Source organism: Pan paniscus, chromosome 18, assembly GCF_029289425.2.
Source record: "Pan paniscus chromosome 18, NHGRI_mPanPan1-v2.0_pri, whole genome shotgun sequence".
In the NCBI taxonomy this organism is placed as follows: domain Eukaryota; kingdom Metazoa; phylum Chordata; class Mammalia; order Primates; family Hominidae; genus Pan; species Pan paniscus.
Window position 1 is genome coordinate 78482550 of NC_073267.2, and position 15179 is coordinate 78497728.

At 42.5% G+C, this 15179-nt stretch overlaps 2 protein-coding genes across 4 annotated transcripts in view; both read left to right on the forward strand.

Annotated features, from left to right (window-relative positions):
• TANGO6 (transport and golgi organization 6 homolog) overlaps positions 1–15179 on the forward strand; it is a 242128-nt gene that overhangs the window by 97823 nt on the left and 129126 nt on the right. The window lies entirely within an intron of this gene.
• On the forward strand, positions 7983–9473 carry LOC100982190 (small ribosomal subunit protein eS26-like). The gene has a single exon (XM_008967259.5). It carries the CDS (start codon positions 8501–8503, stop codon positions 8846–8848), a length of 348 nt encoding a protein of 115 aa, XP_008965507.1. The 5' UTR covers positions 7983–8500; the 3' UTR covers positions 8849–9473.

Sequence of the window (15179 nt, forward strand, 5' to 3'; positions counted from 1 at the left end):
AAATACAAAAATTAGCCAGGCACAGTGGTGCATTCCTGTAGTCCCAACTACTCGGGAGGCTGAGGTGGGAGAATCACTTGAACCTGGGAGGTGGAAGCTTCAGTGAGCCAAGATTGCACCACTGCACTCCAGCCTGGGTGACAGAGCAAGACTGTCTCTGAGGGAAAAAAAAAAGACAACTTAGGTTTGATTTTGGGGAAGTTTCTCAAAGATATTAAAAGGCTGAAAATATTTGATGAAAACAGAATTACAGTTGGGCATAGTGGCATGTGCCTGTAGTTGCAGCCACTTGGGAGGCTGAAGTGGGAGGATTTCTTGAGCCCAGGAGTTTGGGGCCAACCTGGGCAACATAGGAAGACCCTCCATCTCTTAGAAAGGGGGAAAAAAAACAGAATTACCGGTTACTGTAAAATTATAGCCATTTATTTAACCAGCGTGATAATCAGAAGACTTTAAAAGTAATGTAGAGCCAGGCACGGTGGCTCACACCTGTAATCCCAGCACTTTGAGAGGCCGAGGCAGGTGGATCACCTGAGGTAAGGATTTCAAGACCAGCCTGGCCAACATGGCGAAACCCCATCTCTACTAAAAATACAAGTTAGCTGGACGTGGTGGCAGGTAATCCCAGCTACTTGGGAAGCTGAGGCAGGAGAATCTCTTGAACCCGGGAGGCAGAGGTTGCATTGAGCCGAGATCATGCCACTGCACTCCAGCCTGGGCGACAAGAGCAAAACTCCATCTCAAAAAAAAAAAAAAAAAAAAAAAAAAAAAAAAAAAAGTTACATGGATGTTAAAACCTTAATCCTTTTAAAGCTCAGTTTTTTAAAAGTGATCAAAAACATAAGGCAATGCAGAAAATTATCATGGTGAAATGTAAAGTCTTTTTCTTTACCAAAAAGGTAAAGAAAAACCTCTTACAGTGTGATTGTTTTTTCTAAAGGGAATCTCATTTAGATAACATGGAAGTCAAACCTGATGAAAAGATTGTTTGAATTTAATCTGACATAGGAAGAATGGGTCTAGGTTATAAGAGTAACAATTTAGATACATCAAGGAAAGTGAGGAATACAGAATCAAATTATATTGGAGGAAAACATTGCTTTTTTAGGCCATTAAGATAAACATTTTCATGTCAGGCCATAATGGCAGAGTTAGAACTGGAGAAAAAGTTCAGGAGCTGATGACAAAGTTGAAGGAGAGAGTTATCATCTCAGGCCTTTTTAAGGGGAGAAAATGCTAAATGCAGTGATGTATGACCTATAAATCACAGGTAGCAAGATACTGCAAAAGTCGAGCCTCTGAAATATGAATCTGAGAAATTTTATTTCATTTATTTAATTTTTAATTTTTTTTTTTTTTTTTTGAGACAGGGTCTGACTCTGTCACCCAGGCTGAAGTGCAGTGGCACAATGTCAGCTCACTGGAACCTCCACCTCCTGGAGTTCAAGCAGGCCTCCCACCTTAGCCTCCCGAGTAGCTGGGACTACGGGCGTATGCCACCACACCCAGCTAATTTTTGTGTTTTTTGTAGAGACAGGATTGTGCCATGTTGCCCAGACTGGTTTCAAACTCCTGGGCTCAAGCAATCAGCCTGCCTCAGTCTCCCAAAGTGCTGGGATTACAGGTGTAAGCCATTATGCCTGGCCTTATTTATATTTATATTCTTATTTTTATTTTTTATTTCTCTTTTTTTCTTTTTTTTCTTTATTTTATTTTATTATTTTTATTTTTTGAGACAGGGTCTTACCTTGTCACCCAGGCTGGAATGCAGTGGCATGATTAAAGCTCACTGCAACCTGAATCTGAGAAATTTTTTTTTTTTTTTGAGACAGAGTCTCGCTGTGTCACCCAGGCTGGAGTGCAGTAGCGCAGTCTTGGCTCACTGCAAGCTCCGCCTCCTGGGTTCACACCATTCTCCTGCCTCAGCCTCCCGAGTAGCTGGGACTACAGGTGCCTGCCACCACGCCTGGCTAATTTTTTGTGTTTTTTAGTAGAGATGGGGTTTCACCATGTCAGCCAGGATGGTCTCAATCTCCTTACCTCGTGATCTGCCCTCCTTGGCCTCCCAAAATGCTGGGATTACAGGCATAAGCCACCGCGCCCGGCCAAGAGATTTTTTTTTTTAACAGTGTCTGTAAAGTATTGTCTTGGTCTCAATTTTTTGCCCTTTAAGATAAGAATCTCCTCATTCCTTTTAGTATGGGAAGGGGGTCTTTTATATGAGAATTTTATTTTTTGCTTTTAAGAAACAGCACGAAGGTCAAAATAATATTTTTTTAAATATCTGCTAGTTTTTACATGTTTTTTACTTAAATTGTCAGCATGCCAGCCTAGCTGAGGAGTTTTGGAAAAAGAGAGTTAGCTTAGAGCAAGAGAGTAAGAAGGAATTCTAAGAAGGGGAGGGGCAAGCTCCAAAGAGGAGAGTCTCAACCAACTTTGAGATAGTATTTTATAGCTAGTCAGTCTTTGAGTCCGGGTTGGGTTTGGTTTTTTTAGCCTCAAGATATCCCTTGAGATATGAGTCTTATTTGGAATGTATGATTTTATTGCCATGGTCTTTTAGTTTAGTTTTAAGAACAACAGACTGCATGATCCCTATAATGTTTGAACATGTTACCAGCTGGAATCTCAAAATATATCTTGGCATGTCTTTGAACTTTGAGAGCCCATTTGTAATTAAACTTATCTAGGTGACTCGGTTTAATGTTGAATATACAAAAGCCAATTAAATGCAAGTGTTGAATATGCAAAAGCCAAATAAACACAAGTGCTGATGGAAAATAAAGTATGTACTTACCAAGAGGACGATCAGCTGCCTTTCCCAACTGAAGGGAAAAGGAAAAATTCTTTCACCCAGGCCTCAACCTGGAGGAAAAATATCTCTTCACTCAAACCTCACAGTTGAGGTCTGCCAGGAGGAAAAGAGTCCTCCCCAACAGATGATCTCCCAACCAGAGAGAGACCCCCCTCCAAACAAGAGGAGGAAAGACCCTTCTCTAAGCAAATCCCAAACAAAACAGAACTTTACCCAAAGCAGGAGTGCTATCCAGGAGACTCACCAGGGAACACCTAGCTGACTCGTGGGAGAGAGGATGCTCAAAGGCCCTCAATGTGAGTACCTTATGTCATAGTTCCAAGGGCCGATGATTTTTCCCAAGGTGAGTCAGGTTTGGAATCCCACTTCTGACACCACATATGTCAAAATCAAATAAAATATAAGGACAAATCTCTAAATTTAAAACATTTTTGCAGAAGCAAGAATTGCAATTCAGGGCATACACAGACAGGGTGGTCTTCCATATGTCTGAAGAACAAAGATAAGTTTAGAGGTTTGGCCGGGCACGGTGGCTCACACCTGAGGCAGGCAGATCACTTGAGGTCAGGAGTTCGAGACCAGCCTGGCCAACATGGTGAAACCCCATGGTTACTAAAAATACAAAAATTAGCCAGGTGTGGTTGTGCACACCTGTAATCCCAGCTACTCTGGAGGCAGGAGAATCACTTGAACCCAGGAGGTAGAGGTTGCAGTGAGCTGAGATCAGGCCACTGCACTCCAGCCTGGGTGACAGGGCGAGACTCTGTCTCAAAAACAAAAAAGAAGAAGAAGAGGAAGAAGTTTGGAGATTTTATAAAAAGGGGAAATGTTACATACTGTTCCAGAAAGAAAGTTCATTGGCACTGTAAAGTTCTGAGCAGCTGACAAGCTCTGAGGAGTGACAGTGGTGGGTAAAACTAGTCTTAGAGTTGCAGCAAGTTTGTTTCAGTAGCTAAGATAAAACTGGTTTTAGGTTACTTTTTTAAATTTCTTTTTTATTTTTATTTTTTTTTTAATTTCTTGGTTTTAGGTCACAATAGGGAGTTTCAGCAGCTGGGCTTGTAGGGAATTATACTTTTGGGGCAATATTATGTGCACTGCATGCTTTGTTTCCCTGGCCTCTCAACTCTTAGTTGGGTATGACAAGAATGACCAAATTTGTTTGATCAGCTTTCACATAGCCACCCTAATGGGTGTGAAGGGGTATCTCATTGTGATTTGATTTGCACTTCACTCATGACTAGTGATGTTGAAGATCTTTTTATGAGTTCATTGCCCATTTGTAAATCTTCATTAGAGAAGTGTCTATTCAGATTCTTTGCCTTTTTTTTTTTTTTGAGGTGGAGTCTCACTCTGCTGCCCAGGCTGGAGTGCAGTGGCATGATCTTGGCTCACTGCAACCTCCACCTCCCAGGTTCAAGTGATTCTCCTGCCCCAGCCTCCTGAGTAGCTGCGATTACAGATGCCTATCACCACACCCAGTTAATTTTTGTATTTTTAGTAGAGACAGGGTTTAGCCATGTTGGCCAGGCTGGTCTCGAACTCCTGACCTCAGATGATCCCCCGCCTTGGCCTCCCAAAATGCTAGGATTATAGGCGTGAGCCACTGCACCCAGCCTCTTTGCCCATTTTTAATTTTTTTTTTCCTTCCTATCATTGAGTTATAACAGTTCTTTATACATTCTGGAGAAAAGTCCTTTATCAGATACATGATTTGCAGATATTTTCTGCCATCCTGTGGATTGTCTTTTCTCTTACATAATGGTGTCATTTGAAACACAGAAGTTTTTACTTTCAATGAAGTCTAATTTCTGTTTCTTCTTCTTTTTTTTTTTTTTTGACACTGAGTCTTGCTTTGTCGCCCAGGCTGGAGTGCAGTGGCACGATCTCGGCTCACTGCAAGCTCCACCTCCCGGGTTCACGCCATTGTCCTGCCTCAGCCTCCCGAGTAGCTGGGACTACAGGCTCCCACCACAATGCCTGGCTAATTTTTTTGTATTTTTTAAGTAGAGACAGGGTTTCACTGTGTTAGCCAGGATGGTCTTGATCTCTTGACCTCGTGATCCGCCCACCTCAGCCTCCCAAAGTGGGGGGATTACGGGCGTGAGCCACCGCGCCCGGCCTTTTCTTTTCTTTTAACACAGGGTCTTACTCTCACCCAAGTTGGTGTGTAGTGGTGCGATCTTGGCTCACTGTGGCCTTGATATCCCCAGGCTTACTACAGCCTTGGCCTCCCACCTCAGCCTCCCAAGTAGCAAGTAGCCAGGACTACAGGTGCACACCACCATGCCCAGCTAATTTTTGTATTTCTTGTAGAGACAAGATTTTGCCATGTTGCCCAGGCTGGTCTCAAACTCCTGGGGTCAAGTAATCTGCCTGTATCAGCCTCCCAAAATGCTGAGATTACAGGTGTAAGCCACTGTACCCCACCTAATTTCTCTTTCATTGCTTGCACTTTTGATATTATTTCTAACAAATTGTTGCCTAGCCCAAGATAATGAAGATTTATTTCTGTGTTTACTTCCAATAGTCGTACAGATTTCACTCTTACATTTAAGTCTGTGATCCACTTCGAGCTAATTTTTGGATGTGATGTGAGATATCCCCATTTTATAGGTGAAAATTCTGAGGCCTACGTGAGTTAAATTCCTTTTTCAAGATTACACAGCAAATAATTTGAACCATGTTCTTGGCCTCTTAATCTTAATCTTAATCTTATTTTTCCCCCAGTATACTAGGTTACTTCTCTAGAGCTTTCAAATGATGATAGAAATTGGCCATGTTGTTCTATCTTTAAAATTTAAAGGCTGGGCGCAGTGGCTCACGCCTGTAATCCCAGCACTTTGGGAGGCCGAGGCAGGCGGATCACGAGGTCAGGAAATCAAGACCATCCTGGCCAACATGGTGAAACCATCTCTACTAAAATTACAAAAATTAGCTAGGCATGGTGGCGTGTGCCTACAATCCCAGCTACTCACGAGGCTGAAGCAAGAGAATCGCTTGAACCAGGGAGTCGAAGGTTGCGGTGAGCCAAGATTGTGCCACTGTACTCCAGCCTGGCGACAGAGTAAGACTCCGTCTCAAAAAAAAAATTAAAAAGATGTATTATGATTGTCAATAATATTTATTAAAATTAAATAATGCTTAATTATCTAGAAAGCTTTGATTCTGTCAACAAGCCTGAAATATAATAAGACTAGATATTAAAACCCTTTTTTTTTTTTTTTTTTTTTTTTGAAACAGAGTCTCACTCTGTCGCCCAGGCTGGAGTGCAGTGGCGTGATCACAGCTCACTGCACGCTCTGCCTCCTGGGTTCAAGAAATTCTTCTGCCTCAGCCTCCCAAGTAGCTGGGACTACAGGCACACGCCAACATGCCCAGCTAATTTTTGTATTTTTAGTAGAGATGGGGTTTCACCATGTTGGCCAGACTGGTCTGAAACTCCTGACCTCAGGTGATCCGCCTGCCCCGGCCTCCCAAAGTGCTGGGATTACAGGTGTGAGCCATCACGCCCAGACTACAACCCATCTTTTATAACTGAAGAATTGACTTGCCTACAGTCACAAAAGTTGGGAGAGTGATGGAGCTGGGATCAAGCCATTTTACAGGGATTCCCAGTCTCTTGTACCTTATCTTACTACAGTGCAGCTGATATATATATATATATATATATATATATATATATATATATATGATGCCTTCTTTCCCTCTCCCAAGCCAGAGATTGCATTTCAAAGCCCACAACACTTGAGTTTTACACTAGCTTCATTTTTTGAATATCTGTCCAGTGGTTTCCTCTATCAATCAAAGATTGATACATTCAAATTTGCATCAGAATATTTAACAATTTAGTACTTACATGTAAGTAAAAGATGAACCGGCTACTTCACTGTTAGCTATTTTCACTTTCCAAGATTGCCTCGGATGTAAAGAGAAATGACAGTAAGTAACTATTGTCATTTATTATGACAAGTTAGCATTTATTGAGTATTTATGTGCTAGTCACAGCAACCCTGCAAGTTAGGAATTATTCTCCCCATTTTACAGATGAGGGAACTGAGGCTTAAGGATGTTAAGTAACTGGCCCACAGTGACTCAGATACCTCATGAATACATCAGGATTTGGATTTGTGCCTCTGGCTCTGAAGTCTATATTTTTGCCACAGGGAAAAATAATCAATCATAGTGCCCTCATTCTTTCTGTTCTCAAGATGCAAGGGCTGAGTTTCCTAGTGGTCTTAAGTATAGGAGAACCAGGCCTACCTTTGGAAAATTGTTTCACTATATATCAACCCTGTTTATAACTTAATAGTATGCTGACCTCATGCTTGATTTTTGTTTTATTTTTGCTAACTTGGCAATGTGTCAAGTGTTAATTTTTAAGCAATCTCTGTGTGTATCTTTGAAACTCATCTTTCACATGGACTGTGAGTATGTATTACCTCACACACTGCCCACCCTTCTTCCTGCAGACAATCATTAGTGTTTCAGCATTGAAAGTATCAGCATTGTTTTAGGAGCATTAGGAAAGAGGCTTCAGAAATCAATCCTGGGTGGCCGGGTGCGGTGGCTCACGCCTGTAATCCCAGCACTTTGGGAGGCCAAGGTGGGCGGATCACCTGAGGTCGGGAGTTCGAGACCAGCCTGACCAACATGGAGAAACCCTGTCTCTACTAAAAATACAAAATTAGCTGAGCGTGGTGGTGCATGCCTCTAATCCCAGCTACTTGGGAGGCTGAGGCAGGAGAAACGCTTGAACCTGGGAGGGGCAGGTTGTGGTAAGCCGAGATCGCGCCATTGCACTCTAGCCTGGGCAACAATAGTGAAACTCCGTCTCAAAAAGAAAGAAAGAAAGAAATCAATCCTGGGATTTATCCAGTTTACTGAGAGCGTGAGTTAAGTAAGCACGTAGCTTTCTGTATAGAACTTTTGAGATCTGTTGTATTTCTGGTGCCAATAAATGACATTTAAAAATAGCTTACCTTGGCCAGGCATGATGGCTCACACCTGTAATCCCAGCACTTTGGGAGGCCGAGGCAGGCAGATCACTAGAGGTCAGGAGTTTCAGACCAGCCTGGCCAAAATGGTGAAACTTTGTCTCCACTAAAAAGACAAAAATTAGCCGGGCATGATTGTCGGTGCCTGTAATCCCAGCTACTTGGGAGGCTGAGGCAGGAGAATCGCTTGAACCCGGGAAGCAGAGGTTGCAGTGAGCCGAGATTGTACCATTGCACTTTAGCTTGGGAGACGAGCGAAACTCTGTCTCAAAGAAAAAAAAAAAAAGCTTACTTTAAAATAATACAAATTATGAGGATGTGAAGAAATGTTGCCGGTAGAAATGTAAAATGGTACAGTTGCTTTGAAAAATAGTCTGGCCATTTTCAAAAGGTTAAACATGGTTATCATGTGACCTATCAGTTCCACTCCTAGGTATATACCCATGAGAAATGAAAACATATGTCCACACAAAAGTTTATATATATATAGGCATTATTTATAATAGCTGAAAAATGGAAACAACATACATATTAATATCTACCGCCTGATGAATGGATTCATAACATCTGATATATGTACACAGTGGAATATTATTTGGCAATAAAAAGGAATGAACTATTGATTCATACTGCAACATGAATGAATTTGAAAATATGGTAAGGGCTCTCTCCAGTCCGTGCCTCCAAGATGACAAAGAAGAGAAGGAACAATGGTCGTGCCAAAAAGGGCCGCAGCCACGTGCAGCCTATTCGCTGCACTAACTGTGCCCAATGCGTGCCCAAGGACAAGGCCATTAAGAAATTCGTCATTCGAAACATAGTGGAGGCTGCAGCAGTCGGGGACATTTCTGAAGCGAGCGTCTTCGATGCCTATGTGCTTCCCAAGCTGTATGTGAAGCTACATTACTGTGTGAGTTGTGCAATTCACAGCAAAGTAGTCAGGAATCGATCTCGTGAAGCCCGCAAGGACCGAACACCCCCACCCCGATTTAGACCTGCGGGTGCTGCCCCACGTCCCCCACCAAAGCCCGTGTAAGGAGCTGAGTTCTTAAAGACTGAAGACAGGCTATTCTCTGGAGAAAAATAACATGGAAATTGTACTTTAAAAAAAAAAAATAAGAAAATATGGTAAGGAAAAGAAGCCAGACATAAAAGGCCATGTGTTGTATGATTCCTATATGAATGAAATGTCCAAAACAGACATTCAGAAAGTAGAGTAATAGTTGTCAGAGGATGCGGGGGATGGAGGAGTGAGGAGTGACTGATAATGGATATGAGGTTTCTTTGTGAGGAGATGAAAATGTCTTGGAATTAGATAGTGGGGATTATTGCACAGCCTGGTAAATATACCAAAACTAACTGAATTGTACACTTAAAAAAATTAAAGGCCACACCTGGTGGCTCATGCCTGTAATCCCAGCACTTTGGGAGGCCGAGGCAAGCAGATCACCTGAGGTCAGGAGTTTGAAACCAGCCTGGTCCTACATGGTGAAACCCCATCTCTACTAAAAATACGAAATTAGCTGGACATAGTATGGGTTCCTATAATCCCAGCTACTCTGGAGGCTGAGGCAGGAGAATCGCTTGAACCTGGGAGGCAGAGGTTGCAGTGAGCCGAGATCGAGCCACTGTATTCCAGCCTGGGCAACAGAGCGAGACTCTGTCTTAAAAAAAAATTTAGGATGGGCGCGGTGGCTCACACCTGTAGTCCCAGCACTTTGGGAGGCTGAGGTGGGTCGATCACGAGTTCAGGAGTTCGAGACCAGCTTGGCCAACATGGTGAAACCCCATCTCTACTAAAAATACTAAAATTAGCCAGGTGTGGTGGCGGGCACCTGTGATCTCAGCTGCTCAGGAGGCTGAGGCAGGAGAATCGCTTGAGCCTGGGAGGCGGAGGTTGCAGTGAGCTGATGTGGCACTGTTGCACTCCAGCCTGGGCAATAGAGCAAGACTCTGTCTCAAAAAAAAAGTAAATTTAAAAAATTTAAAAATAACGTTAAAAACTCAGAACAGTACTATTGTTTGTTGTGGAGCTCTCAGGACTATGAAAGATGGGTGGGCAGGATTTAGACACTCAAATGAGTGTGAGGGGATTGAAGCTGAGGGAAAAGCAAAGGTAGGAAGATGTTCAAGAGTGGGGCCAGAACAGGTGCTGTGGCTGCTGCCTGTAATCCCAGCACTTTGGGAGGTCGATGTGGACAATCACTTGAGCCCAGTAGTTTAAGACCAGCCTGGACAACATGGCAAAATCCTGTCTCTATAAAAATTTTTAAAATTAGCTGGGTGTGGTGGCGCATGCCTGTAGTCCCAGCTACTCTGGAGGCTGAAGCAGGAGAATCACTTGAGCCCAAGAGGTCAAGACTGCAGCAAGCTGTGATCATACAACTGCACTCCAGCCTGGGTGACAGAGACCCTGTCTCAAAAAAAAAAGGCGGGGTGGGGGGCAAATATAAAGTATAACGGAAGGGAAGCAGTTCAGGCTGTTAGTGGAGCAAAATGGGCATGAAGGCAAGGTATAGGAGTCAGTATCTTCATCTCCCATTTTTCAGACAAAGAAACCAGGGCTAAGAGGTTACTGCTTGGCCAACCAGTATGTAATAGAGGCTGGATTCAACTCCAACGCCAAGGCCCTTATTTATGCCTCTGTACTTCCTTCCTTTTTCCATTGCATTTTCTCACCTTTGTCAAAACACCATGGCCTCTGTTCTTTTTTTTTTTTTTTTGAGACGGAGTCTCGCTCTATCGCCTAAGCTAGAGTGCAGTGGCGTGATCTCAGCTCACTGCAAACTCTGCCTTCCGGGTTCACACCATTCTCCTGCCTCAGCCTCCTGAGTAGCTGGGACTACAGGCACCCGCCACCACGCCCAGCTAATTTTTTGTATTTTTAGTAGAGACGGGGTTTCACCGTGTTAGCTAGGATGGTCTCGATCTCCTGACCTTGTGATCCACACGCCTCGGCCTCCCAAAGTGCTGAGATTACAGGCATGAGCCACCACACCTGGCCGGCCTTTGCTCTTACGGATGGTAAAATTAAACCATGGAACCATGGATCATGACATTTGTAGTGAAGCAATTAAATACTTCTTAATTTCATGGCTTCTGGGGCTCCTTTAAAGTCCCTCACCTCCTATTCATATAGACTAGCTGTCACAAAGGCAGGATTCATGACCAAGAAGGCAACATGAGATACCTCCAGGTAGAGTCAGTTGCTTAAATGTCCACTTTACAAGCTATTAAGGAGGTCTAAGTACCTTCCCTGCAGAACAGCGATTTAAATTTTGCCCTGGAGCCACCCTTTCTCTAGTAAAGTTGGAATTTGAAGGCAAGTTAAGGAGGATAGAGTAGTGAGAGAGCTTGTAAGTAAAACAGCAAGTCCCTCTTCAGACTTCCCCTTAAGTACAGCATCCCACACTCTCTAAGTAATCCATGGTTTTTACTGGAGCTTTATTGCAGTATCAGCTAGAGGTGCACCCTGCTTTTGTGTTTCCCTCCCCAACTAAAGAGCAAGCAGCCTATGTCACCCTTCATCTCAAATACAAATTAAAATTCCTAATCTCACCAGATGTGATTAAGATGATACTTGAAGCTGTTCACACACTTAGTAAGCCCAATTATATTTTTTATTAACACTGACATAGTTCCTTTTGTTGGTGAATCATAACTTTACAATTTTTAACTGAATGAAGCATCAATTACCCCCTCTCAGGTCACGTTGAGAACTAGGCAGTGGTGGAAGGTAAACTTAAATGGTGTCTGTACAGTTTGGGCAACACATTTTTAGATTTTTACATTAGGCTTTTGTGCTTCCTGACCTTGTGGTATCTCTGCTGCCCCAGAGGAGGATTGAAGGTTGGGAATGAATTGAGCCTCAGGGAATGAATCACAACCCCTTGAGCTGCCAAAGACCTCATTAGGTCATCTCTCTGTCCACCTGCTGGGACATGATTGCTAAGGTGTTTCTTAGGAGAAAGCTGTTTTAGAATCACTTTTGTACTTTGTGTTCAACTTTTTTTTCCACTATTGATAACCTTTAAATAGGGACAAAAAGAGAATTGTAAAATATTATCTTTGGCAATTAGGGTTTTCTTTTTGTTGTTGTTGTTAATGGCTTAAAATGTTCATTCACTCAACAGGTATTATTATTATTATTATTATTATTATTAATTTTGTGTGTGTGAGACGGAGTCTTGCTCTGTCTCCCAAGCTGGAGTCCAGTGGCACAATCTTGGCTCATTGCAACCTCTGCCTCCCAGGTTCGAGCGATTCTCCTGCCTCGGCTTCCTGAGTAACTGGGATTACAGGCACGCACCACCACGCCCGGCTAGTTTTTTGTATTTAGCAGAGACAGGGTTTCGCCATGTTGGCCAGGCTGATCTCAAATTCATGACCTCAGGTGATACACCTGCCTCGGCCTCCCAAAGTGCTGGGATTATAGGCGTGAGCCACTGCACCCGCCTCAACAGATATTTATTGAGCACTGCTATGTTTGAGGGTGCTGTGCAAGGTACAACACTGAGAAAAACAGTCATGTCTTGCCTTCATGGAGTTTACAGTTGGAGAAGAGCAAATGATACAAAATCACACAAATGTAAAACATGGTTTTGACACAGGTGCTCTAAATAAAAGGTACATGGTGTTCTCTCACTAACTCCATCCTCCTTAATTTGCCTTCAGATTCCAACTTTACTAGATAAAGGGTGGCTCCAGGACAAAATTTAAATAGCCGTTCTGTAGGGAAGATACTTACACCTCCTTAATAGCTTGTAAAGTAGACATTTAAGCAACTGACTCTACCTAGAGGTATCTCATACTGTCTTCTTGGTCGTGAAACCTGCCTTTGTGACAGCTAGTCTATATGAGTAGGAGGAGAAGGACTTGAAATGAGCCCCAGAAACCATGAAATTAAGATGTATTTAATTGCTTCACTAAACATGTTTTAGGGACGTTTTCCCTGACAGCGAGGGAACGAGGCAGTAACCCATCAGTGAGGATCTGTGGGTAGTTAGGAATTAACCTAGTAAAGAAGGGAGGAGACCAGGCACAGTGGCTCATGTCTGTAATCCCAGCACTTTCGGAGGCCGAGGTGGACGGATCACTTGAGGTCAGGAGTTCGAGACCAGCCTGGCCAACATGGTGAAACCTCGTCTCTACTAAAAATACAAAAAAAAAAGAAAAGTTAGCCGGGTGTGGTGGTGCGTGCCTGTAATCCCAGCCACTTGGGAGGCTGAGGCAGGAGAATTGCTTCAACCCAGGAAGCAGAGGTTGCAGTGAGCTGAGATCGTGCCACTACACTCCAGCCTGAGCAACAGAGCAAGACTCCATCTCAAAAAAAAAAAAAGGAAGAAGGAAAGAGTGTTGTAGGATGCGAAACAGCAAAGCAGCAGGACTACAGCAGGGAGGAGCAGGAGGCAAGAACTGCATGAACGCCTGTGCCCTCCAGACCCTTAGGATCAGTAAGGAGGGGCATGGGTGAGTGGGTTTGGAGCACCAGGCAACCCACTCTAACCAGATGGCTCTCCTTTTCTCTCTTTCATCAAGCCCTCTCTTAAGATTTCATGGAAAAACAAAGTTCTGCTGCTCGAAAGAAAAAAAAAGTTTTGAGAACTCACTGTCAGGCTATGTACGTGCCTAGCGAGAAAGTTTTATACCACATTTCATGTGTCATGCCACACACACACCCTTCCTCACCTCTTCACCACTGATGGAGAATTCAGTCTCTCCTTAAGCCTACTTTCATAAAATGCAATGAGAATGTTTGGATATCTGTACAAATTTCTGAGCTTGGTTGTCCAACACACAGCCCTTAACCATTATGAAAAACATCCTAATTGCAGATTAAAAAGGTAAAAAACCATATGGCATTATTTTAGGCCAGTGGGTTTTAAGTAATTTTTTAGCGGTGGAATCCATTTTCAAATGAGATCTAACATGAAGGCATCAAAAACTCAGGTGATTTTTATTTTCTTCTTTGTGTCTTTTATATTTTTCATGTTTTCTAATATGAACATGTATTGCTTTTATAATAAGAAGAGAATGTTTTTAAAATTACAAGGCTGTTTAGGGAAACTGAATTGTTTCATGATAACAAGGTTCAGAGACTAGTACAGATTGAAACAGATGGCTTCCTTCGGTGTAGTACCCCCCGTTGACCTTTTCACAACTAGGGATTACTAAAGCACAGAGTGACCATGGCTTTTTCACTGTGAAATTATATGACAGCAGAAACCTAACTGACAAACAGATGTTTTTCCCAAGTGGAGCTTTTCTTAATGAAATCGTTGCTTGGAAACCAGACCATAATAATAACTTCTCTATATTTAGTTTGTAAAGTGATTCAGTTTGCAAAATTATTAAGTCAGAGTATACTAATTAGATAAAATTGAATGTATCTATTATTTGTCTTGCAATTCAGCAATCAAATGGTTAAGCTAGGAGCAGAATTTCATCCGGGATATATCTGTTCAGATGCCATTCATAACAGGGGACATACAAGGAAAATGACAGCTCATAGAGCAACTCTGCTCTGCTCCTCACTGTGACTGCATTGGCACAGTGGTGTTTGATCTTTCACTCATACTTATTAGAAGCTGTTACTTGCAGCACTTATTAAGATGCTGAGACGATCAGTTGGGTCACTGGGTCAAAAATTGTACGTGAAAATGTGAAAATAAATTCAATTTATATTACTCAGTGAGACAATAGTATAAAGGAGAAAGATTCAGGAGTGAATATACTTGTTTAGCATGATAGAATTTATCAGTGGAAAGTCTGATATACTATTAGTAATACAAAGAAACCTTAACATGCAGCATATTTGTCAGGTAGATTAAAACATTAAATCTTAAATTCAAACTATACATATTCTATAAAAAAAAAAGATATCTGCCTTCCACTTCCAGTAATAATGAGATAACTCAGCTAAAAATAACTATTATATAAGCCAGGCATGGTGGCTCACACCTGTAATCCCAACACTTTGGGAGGCCCGAGGCTGGAGGATTACCTGAGGTCAGGAGATCAAGACCAGCCTGGCAAACATGGTGAAACCCCATCTCTACTAAAAATACAAAAATTAGCTGGGCATGGTGGTGGGCACCTGTAATCCCAGCTACTCGGGAGGGTGAGGCAGGAGAATTGCTTGAACTCAGGAGGTGGAGGTTGCAGTGGGCTGAGATTGCACCACTGCACTCCAGCCTGCGCAGTGGGGTGAGACTGTCTCAAAAAAACAAAACAAAAATAAAAACAACTATTACATAGGGTAACATATTTAAAACACTTTAAAAGCATTAAAGAGCTCATAAGAAAACAGGGAATAACCAAGCCAGCATCTAAAGAGAAAACCAGAACTCTATGAGGTGAACTGAACA

Coding starts and splice junctions, on each gene's coding strand:
- LOC100982190 (XM_008967259.5), top strand. CDS start 8,501: ATGACAAAGAAGAGAAGGAACAATGGTCGTGCCAAAAAGGGCCGCAGC.